The sequence below is a fragment of the Euprymna scolopes genome, chromosome 12, assembly GCF_053919585.1.
Source record: "Euprymna scolopes isolate OS-2025 chromosome 12, ASM5391958v1, whole genome shotgun sequence".
Taxonomy (NCBI): Eukaryota; Metazoa; Mollusca; class Cephalopoda; order Sepiida; family Sepiolidae; genus Euprymna; species Euprymna scolopes.
The window spans coordinates 151,864,919-151,887,798 of record NC_136493.1 but is presented as its reverse complement, the minus strand read 5'-3'; the positions used below and the strand labels follow the sequence as shown (position 1 = coordinate 151,887,798).

At 36.7% G+C, this 22,880-nt stretch overlaps 2 protein-coding genes across 2 annotated transcripts; both read left to right on the top strand.

The window, feature by feature from the left end:
- The first annotated feature begins 20,276 nt into the window (after positions 1–20,276).
- On the top strand, positions 20,277–20,666 carry LOC145291125 (uncharacterized). Its single transcript, XM_080136640.1, has one exon. The coding sequence runs from the start codon at positions 20,277–20,279 to the stop codon at positions 20,664–20,666; it is 390 nt and encodes a 129-aa protein (XP_079992766.1).
- Positions 20,667–20,700: 34 nt separating this feature from the next.
- Positions 20,701–21,171, top strand: LOC145291124 (uncharacterized). The gene has a single exon (XM_080136638.1). The coding sequence runs from the start codon at positions 20,701–20,703 to the stop codon at positions 21,169–21,171; it is 471 nt and encodes a 156-aa protein (XP_079992764.1).
- The last annotated feature ends 1,709 nt before the right edge of the window (positions 21,172–22,880 follow it).

The window sequence follows — 22,880 nt, the reverse complement described above, 5'->3', positions numbered from 1 at the left end:
TTGATTACCAGAAGGCATTTGACAGTGTGCCACACTCATGGCTACTTCGGTGCCTTGAGTTATACAAAGTCCACCCGGTAATTAGAAAAACAATGGCTGCTCACCTTCAGATGTGGAAAACTACAATATCATTAAATCACAATGGAGGAAAAACCATCATCCCTGAAGTAAAAATCAAAAGGGGAATATTCCAAGGTGATATCTTATCTCCCTTACTCTTCTGCATGGCAATAGACCCACTAAGCAAGCTCCTGAATAAAAATCAGAGCGCCTACAATTTGAGTCAGGGACGCCATCGAGATCCAAGCAAGAGAATAAACCATCTGCTCTTCATGGATGACCTTAAGCTGTATGCTAGACAAAATACTATTAAAAAACCACCGAATATATGTCAAGTTATGTCACGGTAACATATATTGAGCGAATTTCTAACAGTATTTTGGCTAGTTTATTATTTATTACACCTTTTTCCGAACTTACCGTGTTAAAGAGAGAGTCGGCCGCCATTTTGAATTTTCCAATACATCGGTAAACACTGTATGCTTTTCGAGCTGAATAAACATGTTAAATTGAATAAAAACACGAAAATTATATCCAATTTGGTAGAAAAGTAATTTATCTTGCCTTTGATAACATTTATTTGTTATATATTTCTTTTTTAACAACTTTTTCGAATCTATGTGTACAGTAATACAAACCCATAAGAACCAAAATAGGAGAGGGTGAGAATAGAGAGATAGGGGGAGAAGAGAGAGGGGGAAGAGAGAGAAAGAGGGAGGGGATAAATATAAAGGTGTATATCGAGAGCTAGAGAGAGAGAGAGAGAGAGAGAGAGAGAATACTCGTATTTCAACTGTTTTATTGTGCTGACCGCGCTCCCGGACAACGTCGGGCAACCATTTAATATGGGAATTCATTTTCCATTCACACTCGTCGTTTCTTAGGTCTGACAAGTGATTATTATTAAAACGAAATCTACCCAGTTTTATGAGTATTTCTAAATAATAACTTGTTGGCTAAGGGTAAAGTGTAGTACCTGTTCTCATACTACAGTTTATCTTTTCTGTCCTTGATCAGAGAATGAGTTTATTTACCTACTTTCTAGGAAATCAGTCACACGATTGTGAAAAGACAGTGCAATATGATAAACGCACTCTGGCCTACAAAAAATGTCTGAACAACCCCATCAACATTCCTTGGTAGCGGCGCCTCAGGAAATTAGCAATAAACTAATCCCTTCTCAGAGAGATTATAAAGCCTGGTAAGGCGAACCTCCCGTGATTTTCGAGCACAGCTAACAAAAAAATAAAATAAAATAAAATAAAAAAGGTCGAAAAAAAAATACAAATTCGAAAATCAAACTCCAGATTGTTTTTCATTAACTGCAAAGAATTTTATAAGACTTGAAAATTTACGTGTTTTTTTTTTGTTTTTTTTTTTTTGTTTTGCTTTTTTTTGCATGACGTGGTCTTTAGGTTCAAACTCCGCACGTAAATTTCTTAATGTTGTTGTTGTTGTTGTTTGTTTGTTTGTTTGTTTGTTTGTTTGTTTGTTTGTTTGTTTGTGTGTTTGTTTGTTTGTTTGTTTGTTTCGTTAACTGGAAAGAAGTTTATATAAAATAATTTTAAAATTTTATACAAATAATCCTCACGATTTAAACCAACTAAAGGAGAACATTACCAACGATATCAGGAGAATCACCAAAGAAGATCTACAGGCAGTATTTTCAAACGTCGTTCAACAATGCATAAATGTCAACGCAGAGCACTTCCAGCAGACTTTATAACACTACAGGTAATTTAAACAATAAAAAAAATATTCCTCCTCCTCTCTACTACATTTTCTGGACTACTTTTAAGTGGGCCACCCTGTACATACTACAGTGGCGCCCAACTTGACCTGGGTGTAAAATATGCTTAAATATCATATTTTAGTTACTTCAGATTTCGTATATATTACTAGCAGGGCGCCCAGCATTGTCCGGTCGTAAAATACCTTTAAATATTATACTTTGATGAATGTAGATTTCGTATTTATTATATCCAATATAAAGTAATGATTTAAAAAGTTTTTTTTTAAATGACTCATTCGCCACCACTGAGAATCGAAACCAAAACGTTTACCTAACAATTTTTTTTCCTCGGCCGTTAATGACTAAGCTAAGAAGACATGTTTGCTATAAATTAAAACATGAACCAATAGCTACTACGTTATGCATGCATATTCGTAATGCCGACGTTCGACTTTCACCTGGCAAATTTCCTTTTTTCTTTTTAACTTTCACGCTTATGTACCGACTTTCCTGGGCTAAAAGCCAAATATAAAGTTTCACTTATGTATGAAGTTTCAAGGCTGTATGCCAAAAACTCTAAGAGGGGTTTGGTAGGCAAACTTTTTAAATATATACGTAAACATAAATATACTAGCATGAGTGCCCGGCGTTACCCGGGTGTGAGGTGTATGCTAAGCAAAAAAAAAAAGGTCAATTTTTTTAACTTTGACCCCTATTATGACCCCTTAAAATTTATTGTTTTGGGCTCAAATCAAGTTATTAACTTAGATCCATGTTCAAGGAACCTATATCTAAAATTTCAAGTGAAGACCCAAAATTTTCGGAGGAGTTTGGTAGAGTTCTCAAAGATCAAATCGTTGAACCTTGACCCCTTAATCGCCAAAGTTCTGGCTGAAAACCGATCACATAGATTTTCCCAAATCACAGTACCCTGTATATCAAATTTCGAGTCTGTAGACTAAAAATTGATAAAGTTATTGCGTATGGAAATGTACACATACAGACAGATACACAGACACATTCACTTTTATAGATATATACTAACATTTCAGCCCGGCGTTGTATGACGAGCAAAAAAAAAAAAGTGGTAGTAGGAAGACAGGCTTGAACTCGTACCTCGTAGGAGGAAAAGAACAGGAAAAAAACTTGACGTTTTTGCTGTTACGATCACCGCCAAAACGGAAGTCACGTAGGTTTAAATTACGGCTAGACAATCGAAAGGAGCGGATGACTTTCAAAAATGTCGGCGTAAAAAGCGACCCCTCCCTGTAGAAAACTACCGAGTTTAAGGTGAAGATATTAGTGTTTTAAGCCAATTTTTCGATATTTGCATCTGAAAGGTCGAACTTCAAAACGATACTGATTTTGGTAAAATCCGTCGCTTTTGTCGAAGGTTTTAAGCAAACATACAAACATACATTTATATATTGGTAACTAAAGATTTTCGACACAAACTGGTGAAAAATCTTGCCCTATCTCTGAATACACTTTATGTAAAATTTCGAATGCTTAGACCAGAAATTGTCTGAGTAATTTGGTAGAGACCGCAGAGGTCAAATTTTTAAAAAACTTTGACCCCTATTATGACCCCTTACCATTTATTGTTTTAGGCTCAAATTAAGTTATTAACTTAGATCCATGTCCAACGAACCTATATCTAAAACTTCCAGTGCTTAGGCCCCAAATTGTCGGAGGAGTTTGGTAGAGTTCTCAAAGATCAAATCGTTGAACTTTGACCCCTTAACAGCCGATATTCTGGCCGAAAACGGATTACAAAGATTTCCCCAAATCTCAGTACCCTGTATATCAAATTTCGAGTCCGTAGACTGAAAATTGACAGAGTTATTGCGTAGAGAAATGTACACAGACACACACATACAGACACACACACAGACACCTTCACTTTTATAGATATATACTAACATGGGTGCCCGGCGTTTCCCGGGTGTTTGGGGATTTATGTTGACAAAAAAAAAAAGCCAATTTTTTAACTTTGACCCCTTAAAATGTATTGTTTTGGTCTCAAATTAAGTTATTAAGTTAGATCCATGTCCAACGAACCTATATCTAAAATTTCAAGTTTTTAGACCCTAAATTGTCAGAGGAGTTTGGTATAGTTCTAAAAGGTCAAATCGTTGAACTTTGACCCGGGGAAAAAATATCGAAAAATTGGCTAAAAGCATTAATATTTTCACCTACAACTAAGCACTTTTCTACGGGGGGGGGTCACTTTTTTGGCCGATATTTTTAAAAGTTATCCTCTCCTTTCGAATATCTAGCCTAAATATTAACATGAGTAATTTCAGGTTTGGCGGTGGTCGTAACCGCAAAGACGTCAGGTTTTTTCCCCGTTCTTTTCGTCCTTCGCGGTACAGGTTCGAGTCTGCCTTCCTACTACCACTTTTTTTTTTTTTTTGCTCACCATACACATCCAAACACCTGGGCAACGCCGGGCTGAAATGCTAGTATATCTATAAAAGTGGACGTGTCTGTATCTTTGTGTCTGTGTGTCTGTCTGTGTACATTTCCCTACACAATAACTCTGTCAATTTTTAGTCTACAGACTCGAAATTTGATATACAGGCTACTGAGATTTGGGAAAATCTATGTGATCGGTTTTCGGCCAGAAATTTCGCTGTTAAGGGGTCAAGGTTCAACGATTTGACCTTTGAGAACTCTACCAAACTCCTCCGAAAATTTGGGGTCTAAACACTTGAAATTTTAGATATAGGTTCGTTGGACATGGATCTAAGTTAATAACTTGATTTGAGCCCAAAATAATACATTTTAAGGGGCCATAATAGGGATCAAAGTTAAAAAATTGACTTTTTTTTTCTTTATCGCCTAAAGAGGTCTCTAGTTACTAGTAACTAGTTAACCGAAACATGTTCATGAATGTGTAGCGATATATTAATGCTGATGTAAAAACAAATAAAAAGTGTGAAGAGAGAAAGAGAGAGAGAGAGAGAGAGAGAGAGAGAGAGAGAGGGACGTTGTCTGAAGGTAAATTCTGATGGGATAGTTTAAAATGATAGTTCAGTGAAGCGAAACGAATGAATACTTCGTGCGTGCCGTCAACATACCGAACGGCCGTTGGATTATATTTTCTTTACCTGCAAATCCGTGATGAACCAACTTTCTTTAGCTGAAGCTTCAATTCTTGTTTACCTGCGTCTTTTGCTTAAACACAAGGTCAGATGAGGTTTGGGAAATATATGCCTTACCAGCTCTGTCGGTATTCCCCGGTAAAATTACCTCAAGCAATTAACAAAAATGTTAGGTTTATTGTCAATAAACTAACTCTTTCTCAAAGAGAGAAGCTAATGCTTGGGAATAGGGCTCTCCTAAAACTGAGCAGAATCATGCCTCAGTCCGGTTGCAACAAAATTTGTGTCGGAATGATTGTCAAAGACGTACCCTCGACTGATATGATTAACACCTACTCAAGCTGTTCCAGGTTTTAAGACACATTGTTGAAGTATTGAATACATTTGTTTTTCATTTCCCTACGATAAAAGTACAAATGTCCCTCTCTCTCTCTCTCTCTCTCTCTCTCTCTCTCTCTCTCTCTCTCTCATTACCATGGAAATAAGGACACACGTGAGATATTTTCATAAGTAGCAAAGTAAGGGAGCACTGCCTGTTCTACAAGTACTTTAACGGTGAATGCTCTGACGAACTGCAAGCACTTGTACCCCCTCGACGTAAATACCCCCGACAAACCCGACAAACAGCAAAACCCCACCCCTTCACAGTAGAGATCCCTAGATGCAAGAAAGCCTTCTACTCCAGTAGTTTCTTCCCCAAAACCGCTAGACTTTGGAATTCCCTTCCGGGACCCTACTTCCCAACTGTACTGATATGCAGAAGTTCAAGTGTAACGTGAACCGACATCTTGCTGCCTAACTCCCTACATAGTACCCCTGTAGCTTATGTCCCTGATAGTAGCTCCCTACATCAAAGTGGCGATGTGCCTTGTTTGAGGTAAAAATGTAATAAAAAAATTTTAAAAATTTGACCCAAAATAGCATTGTTATTTTTAGGGTCCAAATGTAAAAAAAAAAAAAAAAAAAAAAAAAAAAAGGTAAAATCGAACTTTTTCAATCAGTTTCATGCGCTTCAACTCACCTATACCCCACTCCCATCCCCCAAAATACTGAAATGTCGATGATTGTTCAGAATTCCTCCTATATTAAAAAACAAAAATACAGAAAAATTTTTATGATGTGCGTGCGTACCCGTCACGGAACGAAAAGGTCATATTCCAAGAATCACGTAAATTGATAAGGCAGTTTGGAAACTCATTTCTTTTTTTACTATTTTAAGCGATGAATGGAAATCGTAGCATATGGCAACAAACAAAAATTCTCAGAAGTTCGAATTAAGTTATCTCCCTTTGTTTATTCAACGTGGCGGACCGAGATACTCTATCCTTGATTCCTCATAAAATTTGATTTTCTTATTAAAAAAAACAAAAACTTACTGATCAATTTACGCGATTTTAAAAATATGACATTTTCGTTTTGTCACGGGTACGTACATCGCACAGAATTTTCTTTATTTTTATTTTTGTTTTTAATAAAATAAGAATTCTGGATATGAACCGAAATATTAATACCATGAAGAGTATAAAATAGATTTCTTGCTTTTTTACTGCCCTCCCCCGCCCTCTATTTTGTCTGTTGGTTGGTTGTTTTTGTTTTACGGCATATCAACCATTTTCAGATTATTTAATGCCGAATTCAATGATTTTGAAGAACAATTTTTTCAATAGAATATATTTGTTTTTCTTAAAGTCGGTTTCTATTTAACCCATAGTTGGGACCCTAACAGGTACTACCACTCCGGGTCAGAGTGGACCTGGGAGCAATGGCAATTAAAGGGTGGCTCCACACTCCCCAAAGCCCGAAAATTGGGGCCTCACCATAGTTCAATGTCATATCCAGGACGATTTCGTCTGTTAATTTTCACATTCATGAGCGATGTTTCTGACAAAGGTGGAACAATTGCTGTTTTCTCGATCGGCAATTGATTAGTATGTGAAGATTTTCGATACTTTTAAAGTAAACTCGAGAATCTGCACGGAATTTCGAATGGAACCCTTTATTAAACCCATGGGAGTAATATGCTCTCGTTCTGTCAGTCATGACTGGATAAAAGTCCTTAGTAATTCGCAATTGTATTTTGAGTGTCACCCGTACCGGCAATAAGTTTAAAATTCCTAAAATGCATACTATAATTGTCCGTAAGAACCCGTGGTGAAGTGTATAAAGTATTTGGTGAAATTCAGATGTAATTTGTACTCTTCTGGGGGTCGAAGGTTCATTCCTTAGTGCGGGCGACATTAAAAATACAATTGCGAATTACTTAGGACTTCTACAGTCGTGAAAACCAAATTATAATACTACCATTATTACTACTACTACTAATAGTAAGAATGATGATTTTGACGAAAATAAACAAGTTTTTTAAGCGAAATAAACTTAATTTCTTTTTTGTTTTCTTTCTTTTCTATTTCTGTTCCTTTCTTTATGTTATAATGGAATGACCTAGCACTCCTCCGGACAATAAGATAGACATTGTAGATATACTCCTCTGGAATTCGAGAGTTTGGGAGACACCGAGCGAGACAGACTCTCGTATTGTACCCTTTGTAAATAAACCTTTGTAGTAACCCTAAGTGAATGCCCTGTGTTATGATGATCTAACGAAAGATATATCAGTTTACATTTCCAATCGCTAAACAATAGAGAGATCAATCAGAGCTACCTACCCCTAAAAATAATAGAATCTAAAGAACACTTGTACCTCCCCGACGTAACTACCCCCGACAAACCCGACAAGCTACTAAGTCTCATCCCTTTACAGTAGAGATCCCTAGGTGTAAGAAAGCCTTTTACTCCAATAGTTTCTTCCCCAGAACTGCGGGTCTTTGGAACTCCCTTCCGGGATTCTGCTTTCCCAACTGCAACGATATGCAGAAGTGCAAGTGTAATGTTAACAAACATCTTTCTACTCATCTCCCTTCATAATGACCCCGCTAATTAAGTCCCTAATAGTAGCCCCCTGCTTCAAAGTGGCACTGTGCCATGTTTGGGGTGAAAATTGAAAAAAAAAAAAAAAAAACATACCTGAAAAAAAGGAAATAATATCAAAGATCCCCTCCCCTGTCTTCCAATCAAATGACCAAAATAAATAAAAAGGCGGTAAAAACGAATTAGTGAGAAAAAGGGCGATAAGCAAGAAACTATAATTTGCTGCGCTGAATTTTATTCTTATTCCTCCAACAATCATGGAATTTTAAAACAAAGGAATTCAGAAAAATTGTTGCATAGACGAAGGTTATATTTAGAGATAAATGGGGACATTCATATTGATGAGGGGAGAAGAGAGAGGAGAGACATTTATACAGTTCTGTGGACCTTATGACATAGATTAGCGACTGAGAGAGAGGGGTGGTGATCAGTTCTTTTAACACAGGAGGAGGCAACAATCATTACTTATGATGAGTCATTCAAATTTCATTAAAGATGATTGCACATTACTTTTGTTGTAGAAAGGCGACACGAAGACGGCAGTTACAAAAATATGAGATGTTCTTTTATTCCATTTGACCGGTCGAAATGATGATGACATCCAGGAATTCAAAGACGTGATTAAAACTTTCTCCCTCGCTTCCAAAGGGACCCTCCTCTGACCATGTTAGCTACTATTGTCTCCTATTTTCGTCTCCAACTCTATATCACTCCTCTTCGACTATAGATCCTATATTGAGAAATCATTTCTGCCATGACGTCATACGTGTGTCCAAAAACGTGATCGACTCACGTGGCCTGAACATGCGTGGTTCGGCAAGTTTCTAAACCATTTCTGCAGACAAAGAATTTTCACTCCTATTTTTCCTAACCTATTTTTCAACATATTTAAATTGCATTGTTCATTAATTTCTAGCTGACCTTATTTTAATTAAGTTTTCATAAAAAGAATTGAACAATCAGAAATCCTTTTACAAACAAACATATCTAAACTATTTTATGTGAAACTGAACAATGCTAAATTCCATTACAAAGTTCAAATCTCGGTCTATCCTGATCTCATTTTCACTTATCTAATGCTTTTTCTTACAAGGGAAACAAATACAAAAGAAGAAAAGAAATTCCATATTTCTTTCAACAACATCAACTAAAGTGCATGAACAGTCTGAAATCGACATATATATCTATTTGTCATACACATACACATACACATACAGAAAGACTGAAAAGAAATGGTAAAACATTAAATACATTTATTTATTTTGTATAAAAATCACAATATTTTGGAGCCAGAAATAAAATAAATTTGAATTATAAAAGTGGGAAAATTTCAATAACTAATATTAACCAATGTGACACTACCATTAATGACGAAACGAAAACATGCTACCCCCGTGAATTAAATAAAGGGTTTAATGTGAAATTCAGTGCAGATTCTCCAGTCGACAGAAAGATTCCCGGGTTTGACAAGATATATCTGAAGAAAGTCGGAGGTTACATCGACCAAAACATTGTGAAAATAACTTTCACAATGAGAAGAAAATAATATAAATGTCTTTTCATATTTCATTGGATTACTCGCAAAATAAATTCTGGTATCTTTTTTATAAATTCAGTTTTTACTTTGACGTTGGCTTCTCCCATTTATTATTATTTAGTATTACATACTAGCCTGAGTGCCCGACGTTGCCTGGGTGTTTGAGCAAAAAAAAAGAAAAAATAGAAAGAAAAAGTAGTAGTAGGCAGGCAGGAAAAGAAAGTGAAAATAATGTGACGTATTTGCTGTTGCGGTCTATCGCCAAACTGGAAGTGAAAGTGACGAATGTTTAAATTAAGGCTAGTCAATCGAAAAGAGGAGATGAATTTCGAAAATATCAGCGAAAAACGTGGAGCCTCCTTGTAGAAAAGTGCCCAGTTGAATGTGAAGGAATTAATATTTTTAGCTAATTTTTCGATATATTTTTTTTTTTACAAGGAAGTCACCACTTATCAAAGCCATTCAGTGATAAGGGTTATTGCGTGTACAGTAATCAATGGGATAATATCGTAGTAATCATTAGTAATGGAGATCTGATAAAGTTTCTTACTTAAGGGGGCGGTTCAACAGGAATTTGTTTATGTTGGACTTGAAGATATCCAAGTTGTAGTCAGGTGAGAAACAGGCAAATGGAAGAGAGTTCCACAGTCGTACACTTCTAAGAAAGAAGCTTTGTTCATGGAATCTACGTTTTGAATGAGGCATAGATAAAGAGTGAAGAAAATTACTGACAGTGGTTTAAGCTAGACGGGTGTTTTTCGTGAAAGATTGGCGAGGGGGGGGGGCCAGAGATTGAAGCTCAGATGAGCACTTGCCATGGAAATAACGATAAAACAAAGACAGGCGCGCAACGTCCCTTCTGTGGGAAAGAGGTTGCAGGGAAGAGAAAAGGGCATCCCTCACTAGGCTACGAAGTCTATTTTGTATTCTGTCAAGGCAGGATAGGCTGTTTTTAGCAGCTCCTGCCCAGATATAGCAGCAGTACTCCATCCTTGGACGTACTTGGCTTTTATATAGATAGAGAATTGCATCAGCAGTGAGATATCTACTGGAGCGGTAAAAGGATCCTACCATTTTTCCAGCGACCTTGGCAACAGATTTGATGTACATGTTCCATTTCAGATTAAGAGTAAAATCCCAGAAGGTTGTCAAAACATGGAGCTTCCCCAAAACGAGAGCCATCCATTTCAATTGATGCCAGATGGGGATCAGAGCGTTTATGATGTAAAGATAGAATCTCGATTTTTGATGCATTAAAAGTAACCAGCCACCTCTTCCCCCATCGTACCACGTGCTCAAGATCAGAGGAGAGAGAATCAGAGAGAACTTTGTCGTTTATGGCCTTTGATGTGTTGCCATAGATGGTCGTGTTATCAACATACATGTCAACGAATGATTTTATGTGTTCTGGGAGATCATTGATGTAGATCAAGAAGACAGTTGGGCCCAGGATGGACCCTTGAGGGACTCCAGCATTAATAATGTGAGCTTCTAATTTCTGCCCATCAACCACTACTCTTATGAGCCTATCAGAGAGAAATGATTTAATAATTGAGAAAAAATTTCCAGTTATACCATAGCTGAAAATCCTGTGAAGTGGGCCTTTACGCCATACCTTATCAAAGGCCTTTGATATGTCAAGAGCAATTGCCCTGAAAAGGAAGGCTTTTCGAGAGATTCACTAATCCTATGAGATATAACCGTTAGCACATCTGCTGTAGATCTGGCAGAACGGAAACCATATTGCATGTCACTGAGAAGGTTATTTCTGTTGAGGTGGTTGACTACTTCTTTATTTAATATGGATTCCAGCAACGTATTCATGACACACAGGAGACTTATTGGTCTGTACTGAGAGGGAGATGACCTGTCACCTAAATTCTTTAATACAGGGCATACTGATGAGGTTTTCCAGGGTGTTAGGAAGCCCTTCTCCTTAAGGCAACGTTTAAACAGTTTTGTAAGTATGGAGGCAAGTTCTGGTTGAAGCTTTTTCAACACTATAATTGAATACCGTCAGGGCCAGTTGCTTCACTGGAATCACGGTTCTTGATTAGCTAGGCGACATCACGCACAGATATTTGTATGTTGCATAGCGTGTTGTCTGTTATAGGAGGAAATACAGGGAGTTGATGGCCTTCGTCGCATAGGGTAGAATTAGCTGCAAAGATCTTGGCAAATAGTTTGGCTTTGTCTGATGCTGACGAGATAACCTCTGGTCCATTGATGATAGTATGTATAGATGGTTAGGATAGAACGCACACTTCTGTTCAGGATCCTATTTGCTATTTACTAAAACTGGTGGCAACCAAGCTGCTGGATTTAACGGACTGAGCATATAGCTCTCTTGCATTTTTTATTACTCTTTTACAGTGGTTGCTGGCAGTCCTGAAAGCAGCTTTAGTCTCAGTACATCTATTACGTTGGTAGCTATGGAAAAAGTGATTTCTGTGCGCGATGACAGCAGCACATTCTGGGAAGAACCATGGCTGGCTGTTAGGTTTTTGTTGGAATTTTTGGGATGATATGAATCGGTCTATACCTACAATTAACCATTCAGGCAAGTTCTGATACTATAGAGAAGACATCCTTTTTAAACATTGAATGAAGAGGTAGATCAGATATAAATGTACAGAAGCTATCCCAGTCAGCCATAGAGTATCGATACACTGTACGGTGGAGAGGTACGTCTGAAGACTTGTTGCATTTCATTTTTATCTTAACTGATACAACCGAGTGGTCAGAAAATCCCAGAGGAGATAGAACGGAACATGAACATAGGTCAGGGGAAGTTTTGAGAAAAAGATCTAGAAGGCTTGCATACTGACCGGAAGTATCAGGTATACGTGAACAATCTGAGTCAGGTCATAGGCATCTGTCTTATTTGAATGGGTCAGCCATTCCACATTATGGACATTGAAGTCACTGCAAATGTGAATGTTAGCCGAAGGATGAGCAGACAGGATGTGGTCAATTTTCTCAGATATGCTCTTAAAGATAGTAACTCCGCTGTTGTGGGGCGATAGAGGGCAAATATAAATGCAGTGGTGTAAGCAAGTGCAACCCAGAAGCACATATAAGATAAATTCTCAGGAGATATCCCTACCACACAGAAAGCCATCTTTAATGTAGGCACATATTCCATACCCATCGCGATCTTTGGGGTCAGATTTAGTTAGAGTATCCATTAATTATAAACTCATCTAGGGAAGTGGTCGGCCCTATTCCAGTTTCGCTTAGGAACAATACATCCGGTTTCGTCTCCTGCAATTGGGTTTCAACCTCTGGAAGGTTGGAACGTAGACCCCTGACGTTAGAGAAGGAGACATGGTAGTAAGGGTCTACATTGGAAGGTGGGGTTCTAGGTTTATTCGTGTTTTTTTTTGGAGAGATAATTCATGTTGAGGTTTTGGTATTTGTGGAACAGGTTGACAGACTTGGTTAGAGCAGGTTAGAGAGGGAAAGTAAGAGAAAAAGACAGAATTTTTTTGTGGCAAATGATAAGATAAAGCCGTAACAATTACCCACTAGTATGGCATGGAGAGGTCCCACCAGAAACTACTGCATGGTCCAGAATCCATTCACCAAATGGCAATACAGCAGCCCCAATACTTTGCACCTGTTGATAAGCCAGCCTGCGTAGTGGCTCATCCAAGATTCAGGTCCCTGACTATCAGGCGGATAACGTAAGCCCAGATGAAACATTTACCTCCATCACCCTTACTAGTGACATGGCCACAAAGATAGACATAGAAACAGAAAATCTCAAGCTACTGTTCACATGTTCTGCCAACCTGGAAAGCAGCTTTTTCTTCACCCTTTATCAGAAAAATTACTCATTGACAAATTTGTCGCCCGAAAGGTCGAGCTTCAAAACGATACCGATCTTGTGAAAATCAGTCGCCTCTGTCGAAAGTTTTAGGCATACATACATACATACATACATACATTTAAGTAGACAGGTGAGATTTATATTATAGATAAAGTAGTAGCGTTCGTGTGTGTGTGTGTGTGTGTGTGTGTATACAACTCTCCTACAGCCAACACCACTGGACCGATCATGACCAAACCTGGCATCCAACCTAGGGATGGTGCGCACCATTTTTCAAAATCAAGGTCCAAGGTTAAGCTCATATTTAGTGCAGCTCTTCATAAACACCCCTACTTAAGGATGGTGCATACCAAGTTGGGGAGAAACACCATCCCAGGGGGCGCTGCCATGGCACCGACCAAATTCTTTCTGTATTTGAAGCAAATAACCCTCCTCCTCCACATCCACTTTCTGCAAAGATATCTGTTATGAGCGCTCGAGAGTATGATGAGTAGTAATTAAAGAGATAAATTTTTATAAAATATATATATATATATATATATATATATATATATATATATATATATATATATATACTAGCAATCGGTGCCCGGCGTTGCCCAGGTGTTTTGAGGTTAATGCTGAGAAAAAAAAAAAAACGGTCAATTTTTTAAAACTTTGACCCCTATTATGACCTCTTAACATTTATTGTTTAGGGATCAAGTAAAGTTAATAAGTTAGATCCATGTCCAAGGAATCTATATCTAAAATATCACGTGTTTACTGTTTAGACCCAAAATTGTAGGAGGAGTTTGGTAGAGTTCTCAAGGGTCAAATCGTTGATATTGACCACTTAATTGCCAAATTTCTGTCGAAAACCTATCACATCGATTTTCCCAAATCTCGGTACCCTGTATATCAAATTTCGAATCTCTAGGCTTAAAATTGACAGAGTTTTAGCGTAGGGAAATGCACACAGACACACACAGACACTTATATATATATATATATATATATATATATATATATATATATATATATATATGTTTATATATATATATATATATATATATGTGTGTGGCATCCGTCTGTCGAAACGACTATGGATCAGCAGCGCCGTATTAAGATGTTGTTATAAACATAAACATCATATATATAAGGATGATAGTACGCCATATATATAACAAAAGACCATTATTTACTCAAGTGAAAGGAAAACCCGGGGGAACTTTACCCCAAAATAAATCTATATTTTTTTTGTGTGTAATGATAGTCTTATAAGCGAGTAATTAATAATTCAGCCATCTTGATTCTTAACCAAACAGAAAGTTCAAGTAGGGGGAGTTCCCTTTTTTTTTTGATAGCGAGGCCAAATTTCGCGAATTTGGCCTTTTTTTAAAGCAGTTTGGCCTTCAACATTTCTGTTTGGCCTTTTTCTTCACCGATGAAATCTGGAGACGCAACGGGAATTTTCGGCAAAAAAATGTTGTTACTATGCACATCTATGTAATGAAATACAATTTGTGGCAAAATTTCAGGAAAAACTAATGGATGGTTATCTCGCAATAGTCCGGATAATTCGCTAAATTATCTCGTCAAAACCTTAAATCTCGAATTTGTGTGCATTTTGGGGGGGGGGGGGCTAATTTGGCATAATAGTGTCCATTTAATAGTAATATCTTGAAAAAATAAAAAAATAAGGAAAATTACCAAAAAAAACAAACAAGAACAACAAAAGTGTGCCGTATTTTTAAAAGTTTTATTGCGTTGTTTTTATTTGCTTTTTTTATTTCATCGGTGAAGAAAATGGCCAAACAGAAATTTTGAAGGCCAAACTGCTTTAAAAAAAGGCCAAATTTCGCGAATTTGGCCTCGCTATAAAAAAAAAAAGGGAAATCCCCCTACTTGAACTTTCTGTTTAATTTCGCTTGTAGCGTTGATTGTTTCCTTTTTTCGCTATAAAAAAATAACTACTTGATGAAATTACGTGATTTTTTCTGTAGGAAAACTTTATCCCATGACGAGTACGTACAATATATTTTTTTTTTAAATATTTCCATTTTTTAATGTCAATGGAAAACTGCACAAGTACCCAAACCCGAAATGTAAAGACCACGAGTGAACGCGCGTTTTTTTTTTTTTTAGTTTAGTTTCATAACGGCGGCCGTGATGTCGGAGGTTCGATTGTTAGATTGTAAGTTAGTTTCGTATTTTTGTAATTTGTAAATCGCAAGTTAGGAAAAAATTAAACCCTTCCAAGATGGACAATAAATAAAGCCATAATATTTTATGGTAAAGTTAAGAGCCTACGAACCATAGTTTTTTAGGAGATGTGATTATTGGATTAACCAATCAGAAATCGTCTGTGGCACACACATCTCTGTTTTTATAGATATATAGATAGATAGATAGATATAGAAGATAGATATAGATAGATATAGAAGAAGATATATATATATATATATATATATATATATATATATATATATATATATATATATATATGCATACATTGTGTGAGAAATTCCAGATACAACCGCCATCTTTTTTGTTTAGGCCAGCCACACAGTTCTAGTAGCCGGTCCGTGATTGGTTAATTTTGAATGAGTCAAGTAAATTGCTTTGCGCCCTTTTTTGCATCATGTTTTTATTTTTCAGTCTAACAGAAAGTCGGCATCGGAATAGACTCAACACAGCGGCTTTCTCTCGAAGACAATTCCTTCATGACCACTAAACAGTTGGTGAACGAAGGACACATCTCTACAAGCAGAAACAACTTATATTTCTGTATTTATCCTAAGTGAGGATGACATTCAAGAATTGTTCCGCAGTTATTTACCAAATATTGGATTTTATCTCACTTCATCTTGAGTTCCAAGGGGCTCACATTTTGTCTAATTATAGGCGCTATCATTCCCGCCGAGTTTACCATGAACATTCATGGATCCTTCCAAAGGAACAACAAACTAACATTCCAACAATAGGAATTCGAACTGTTACTTGTGAATAAATTTTGAGTTTAAAGGTATGGCTTTGTTTGTGGAATTCATTTGCTTCTGCAGGGAGGAAATTGAGAGGTGTAAGAAAGAAATTTCTCACATTATATATATATATATATATATATATATATATATATATATATATATATATATATATATATATATATATATATATATATATAATTTGATTGCAGAAATTCCCCTCTGGACCAAATTACGATAGGTTTGCAATGGCAGATGCCACATCCGAATTTATTTCGTGTAAACTTTACCTACCATTTTATGTAACTTATTACTTATTAACGCCATTGCAGACACATTTATTAGATACTAGCTGTACCCTGCACGTTTTGCTGTGGCTCGATTTGGTGTAACGGAAGAATCCCCATCACCGCGGTTTTAGCACCCCAAAATCTACCAAAGAAATATTTTGTTATATACAAACGTGAGACGGACGTTTCCAACCCAAAAAAGAAGGAAAAAAAGGAAGGAGAATTGAAAAAAAAAGTGGATTCCGATTACCGCCGGGAAATACTTAAAAAAGAGAAGAAAAAAAACAAAAAGAAATAAACGATGAAAATAGAGAGGAAGGCATCGAACAAAGCGAAATGTAACGGAAATGTTTTATATGTTTATTAAAAAAAAGAGGTTGGAAAGACAGCGAACAAAGAGCAAAGAAACGGAAGAAAAAGGAAAGATTCGTTGTAAATTATTTTGTTTTTAGCGTAAAAAATCCGGCTATTTAACAAAGAAAGAAACGATGTTAAACTTGCCAAAGGAAGATGAAAAATGGAAACAAAGAAGAAATAACAAAAGGAAAGAACGTGAAAACAGGAACAGAAACAGAGGAACGTAAAACAAATAAATAGATAAAAATAAAAAGCGGTCACGGACAGTGTAAATGGGTGGCGGTGGAAGTATGAATTTATTAGAGAGAGAAGACTTTACTACTTCCATTGATCGTAACCGATTTTGGCAGTGGACTCTCACCAGATAAAATATAGGAAGCTCCGATCAGCGAGGTAGCGGATAGGTAATATGCCTATAACACACCTCAGATAGCGCGATGCAGTTTGTGTACAGTACATCTGCATAGAATCTCTAGATTTTCAATCCTATTAAGGTCAAACTCGGAGGGGAAAAATGAGTTCATTTTATTTATATAGAGAAGAGAAGAGAAGAGATAATAAAGCCTTATCTTATTTCCTAAGAGCGACATCATCACGATTGCCAAGACTTAAAGGCGAAGTAGCTCATATTTCCTCCTCTAACTGAAAAGCCCTCCCACTCTCCTAAGCAGGACAGGGTATTTCTATAACCATTATAACTATATTGACCTGACGCCGATATTAACTGGATTGCACACTCATACACTTAAAACTACCAGTACACTTCAATATTCAAAAATACTGATTTCTTCCCCATAACAGTTCGCCGATTGTCATTGCTTGCAACGCTACCATCCTATTATTCTGGAATATACACAAGCATACAAAATAAAACGAACACTGCAGTCCTAATTCTCTAAGGCAATTCAACCGCCGCACATTGTTATACATCATTTCTTCCGTTTAATCTTACACATGCCATCACGCATTGTTATAAATCATTTAATCACTTTAGAGTTACTATTGCCATTTTCCTTTACTTGCATTACCGTTGTTTACATCTTGTTAGATTTAACACATTCTACGTCGAAGCTTTCTATACATCATAACCAGTTTTAGCGTCCTATATTTACCGAGAACACAACCGATCTTGACAGGTTAGGCATTCTGATAAATCATTCCGACGTATACGAATACATCGCAGAACATATGACGTATGCCCTTGCTCTGAATCGTCTCAGTGATTTATATCTAAAACCGACTAACGAAATTTTCGCTAGACATACGTTGTCAACTCGAAGACAAAAACACGATGAAAACATCGACGAATACGTAGAATCGCTATTGTTAGCTAAAGTTTGCGACTTCCAAGCAGTTAATGCTATTGAAAACAGAGACGCTTGCGTCAGAGACGCCTTCATTACTGGTTTACGTTCCAACTCTATTCGGTAGAGATTGTTTGAGAATAGAACACTTGATTTAAATACGGCCGTCGACCAATCTAAATCATTTTTTTTTCAGCACAGAAAAATTCCGAATCCTACGCTCATTTTAAATCTTACACTCATTCTTATGACACGGTGGCTACTGTTAACGACGAACAAAACTATCATGATAAATCTGAGGATGACCTTTGTGATAATTCTGCTTTTATAAAAACTAAATTTACTTGCTATTTTTGCGGGTATTCCAGACACGATCAGAAATTTTGTCCAGCGAAATCCGTCATTTGTAAAAAATGTCATGTTAAAGGTCATTTCGCGAAGGCATGTCAAAATTCTCAGAAATCTACATATGCTTCCATTCAATCTCAAGCCACGTCAGCATCTACACAGTCACACAAGCTAATGTCCATATTGTCTGATCCTTCAACAAAGAAAAACAATTTTTTTCAAAATACATCTGCTTCTTTTTCGGGTAGTTTAGAATCAACTTCTGCATACATTCTAGTCGGGAAAACTGAAGCAACAGCTATGATAGACACTGGGAGCTCTGGATCCTTCATCTCGGAAGACTGTTGAGAAAAATAAATTGAAAGTACAACCAACTACTGAAAGGGTACATATGGCCTCCTCGTCACTTAATACTCCAGTGAAAGGATAGTGTACCGTCAACATCAATTTACAAGGTGAGTGGTATGCTAACACAAAATTTTAAATGTTACCGGATCTTTGCAGTGGTATCACTCTCGGCCGAGACTTCATTCTAGTGTTTCTTTTAACTTTGGTGGTCATAAGAGAAATCTCCAAATCTCTAGCTCTGTTTCCTGCTTTAGTAGAAACACCATCTCTTTTCACAAACCTTTCTCCGGACTGTAAACCTAATACCACTAAATCTAAGAAGTTTGGAAATCAAGATAGACCATTTATACAGTTAGAAAGTGAGAAAATACTCTGGGAAGAAGTAATTGAAGAAAGTACCTCACCTTGGGGAACCCAAGTTTTAATAGTTACTGCTGAGCGTCACAGAAAAAGATTGGCTGTTGATTACAGTCGAACAATCAATAGATTTATATCATTAGACGTTTACCCTCTACCAAGCATGGATGATCTTGCTGCTGAAATTTCCAGATATAAAATTTACAGCTCCTTGGATTTAAAGATTCCGTATCACCAGATATCCATTCGAGAGGAAGAGAAAATCTACAATGCCTTTGAGGCGAACGGAAAATTATATCAGTTTTATAGAGTTCCGTTTGGCGTCACTAATGGTGTCACTTGTTTCCAGAGAACGATGAACAACATCATGAAGCAACATAAGTTGCAGGGAGTTCATGCATATGTTGACAATATAGTTATAGTCGGGAATACCCAAAAGGAACATGACGAAAATCTTGTAAAATTTCGGAAAGTTGCTCAGGTCCATGACCTGACTTTCAACGAAGCAAAGTCTATATTGTCAACTACCTCAATAGATTTCCTTGGTTACACAATAACACACGGAACAATTAAACTACGACCACACAAGGAAATACCTTTTCCGAAAGACAAGGTTTCTATGCGCCGAGTCATTGGATTATTTTCATATTATTCGCAATGGATATCTAAATTCTCCGAGAAAATAAAACCTCTTGTTAACAATGACTCTTTTCCCATCAACACAGAATCTAAGATGGCCTTCAATAACATCAAAGATGAAATCGGAAAGGCTCTGCTACATTCAATAAATGAAGATATTCCCCTAATGATTGAAACTGATGCTTCAGATACCGCTATATTGGCCACTCTCAATCAAGCTGGTTGACCAGTTGCCTTTTTCTCAAGTTCTCTTATCCACACTGAATGCAAACATGCTTCCGTCGAAAAAGAAGCGTATGCTATTGTGGAAGCAATCAAAAAGTGGTCACACTACCTATCTGCCAGACGTTTCATAATAGTTACTGAACAAGAAACAGTGAATTACATGTTCAATTAAAAAAAAAAAAAACAGGAAAAATTAAAAACAATAAAATTCAAAGATGGAGAATAGAATTGGGATGCTACGATTATGATATCATGTATCGGTCAGGAAGAAATAACATTTCTGCTGACACACTCTCACGAGCTTATTGTGGAGCCATCAACAACAAAGCTAAACTATCAGATATCCACATGTCTCTCTGCCACCTCGGAATCCCACGAATGGTACATTTTGTCAAAGTTCGAAATCTTCCTTATTCGATAGAAGAAATCAAGAAAGTGTGTGCCGAGTGCCCCATATGTGCACGATGGAAACCAAGGTTCCACTCTCCAAACTCAACCAATGGAAAGCTACTCAACAAATGGACTCAACATAGATTTCAAAGGATCGCTTCCATCTACATCGAAGAACCGGTACCTACTAGTAGTAGTGGACGAGTACTCATGTTTTCCATTTGCTTTTGCTTGTGCAAATATAACTACTAATGTAGTAATCGAATGTTTATTCCAAATTTTTACAATGTTTGCGATACCCTCATACATCCACTCTGATCGAGGAACTTCATTTGTATCCAAAGACCTACGGGAACATCTCACAAGTTTAGGCATAGCAACTAGCCGGATTACTCCTTACAACCCTCGAGGAAATGGACAATGTGAGCGATACAATGACGTTATATGGAAAATTATATCCATGGAATTGGCTTCTAGTAACCTCAAAGAGTCACAGTGGGAGACTGTAATTCCCAAAGTATTACACTCCATCAGATTTCTAATGTGTACTGCAACTAATGCCACTCCTCATGAGAGACTATTTTCCTACCAACGGAAGTCACTTAGTGGTCATTCTCAACTCTCTTGGCTAACTGTACCAGGACCTGTATTACTGCGTCGTCATGTTCGACATAGTAAATATGAACCCTTGGTCGATGAGGTACAACTTTTGGAAGCAACCCCTCAGTACGCCCACGTGCAGTTTAATGACGGATGAGTCTACGGTCTCACTACGTAACCTACATCCCATTGGAAACTTGCTTCTATCTAAAAAGCCGATTCCAACTGAAACCTTAGTTCATCCAGTCGAACAATCCTTTCGCTGAGAATAACTTAGCTAATCCAACTTCTACCAAAGAACAAAATACAACACCTGAGATATCTTCTCCATTGATCCTGAAGCTGGTGCTGATTTTTTCCGTTCCTGAACCTAAACCTTCCTCCACGGTACCTATGGGCCTGGAGGAATTATTACCCCCTCCTAAACCTGAATGCCCAGGGACTCTAAGACGATCCTTACGTGAACGTCGAAAACCATCACGTTATCAATGACTGTGACAAATTAACTTTAATTAACACTATAACTAATTCTTTTAAGAAGGGGAGAATGTCGTAATATTAAAACTCTCGTATTTTTTGTTTACTGTGTTGTCTAATTATCTCCCCTTGTTGTGTACTCTCTAGTATTTTCTATTAGTTCATTAAAACCTTTATTCTAGGTAAACGTGTCTTTTGTTCTCTTTTTGCAACACACACACACACACAAACATATATATATAGTAAGTTATAAAATATATATGGCGATTAAGCTATACTGAATATTCCGCGTTTCATCCACTTTAGGATTCTTCAGGCTTATGCGCATAAGCCTGAAGAATCCTAATGTGGATGAAACGCGGAATATTCAGTGTAGCTTAATTGCCATATACATTTTATAACTTACTAACTAGCTCTACCTATGTATTGGGCACTTTTGAAGTAAATACTTAAAGCTTACGCATAAATCTATACTTTCGTATATTAATTTTATGTGAGTAAATGAAGTAGTTATATATATATATATATATATATATATATATATATATATCGGCATGCTTTTAATATCCTACATAGTTTGGGGGGGGGTGTTTAATGTATTAATATGTTCACGACTGTGGAACCCCCATGTATAAAAAAAATAAAACTTCTTATGTTTTTTTATTTAGAGGGCGGATCAACAGAAAGCGAAATGCGTGATTATGTAAGAGATGTTTAATTTGCTCTTCAGCCAATGTGATTAAAATTCTTCGCGTGTTTGAGTTTTTTTTATTGCTTTTTTTTTGTTTGTTTTGTTTTTTTCTTTTTGTTTTTTAAGTTTATGGAAGGGTGCGGTTTATTCTTCTTCTTTGGTTTGTGGTTGTTGTAAATATGACTGTATTTGGTTTTATACCTGAATAAATTTTGATTGTTGGGAAGGTTTTAATGTCCTTTGTGATACCTGCTGCGTGATTTGTTTTTGTCTTTAATGTTTATTGTTTCGCTACAGTGAAAAATGTGTTTTGAAAATTTTATTTTTTCAATTTTGTAATAGTATGAAAAGTGAAATTGATTTCTTGACGAGAACACTTTTATGTCCCTTACAAAGAGTAAAATCAATATATCATTATGTCTTGAATCCCTATTTCACTTTCAATAAAAAAATTACGTGTAGCATCACTCTCTCTCTCTCTCTCTCTCTCTCTCTCTCTCTCTCTCTCTCTCTCTCTCTCTCTCTCTCTCTCTCTACTACAAGAAAATGTCCCCTTTTTTGTAAGAAAAATATTAAATAAGTAAAAATGAGATAGGATGGACGAGATTCGAACCTCGTAAGCAAGGTTCAGGAATAGAGTCAGAAATGGAATTTAGCCATTGTTTAGTTTTCACATGAAATAGTTTAGATATGATGTT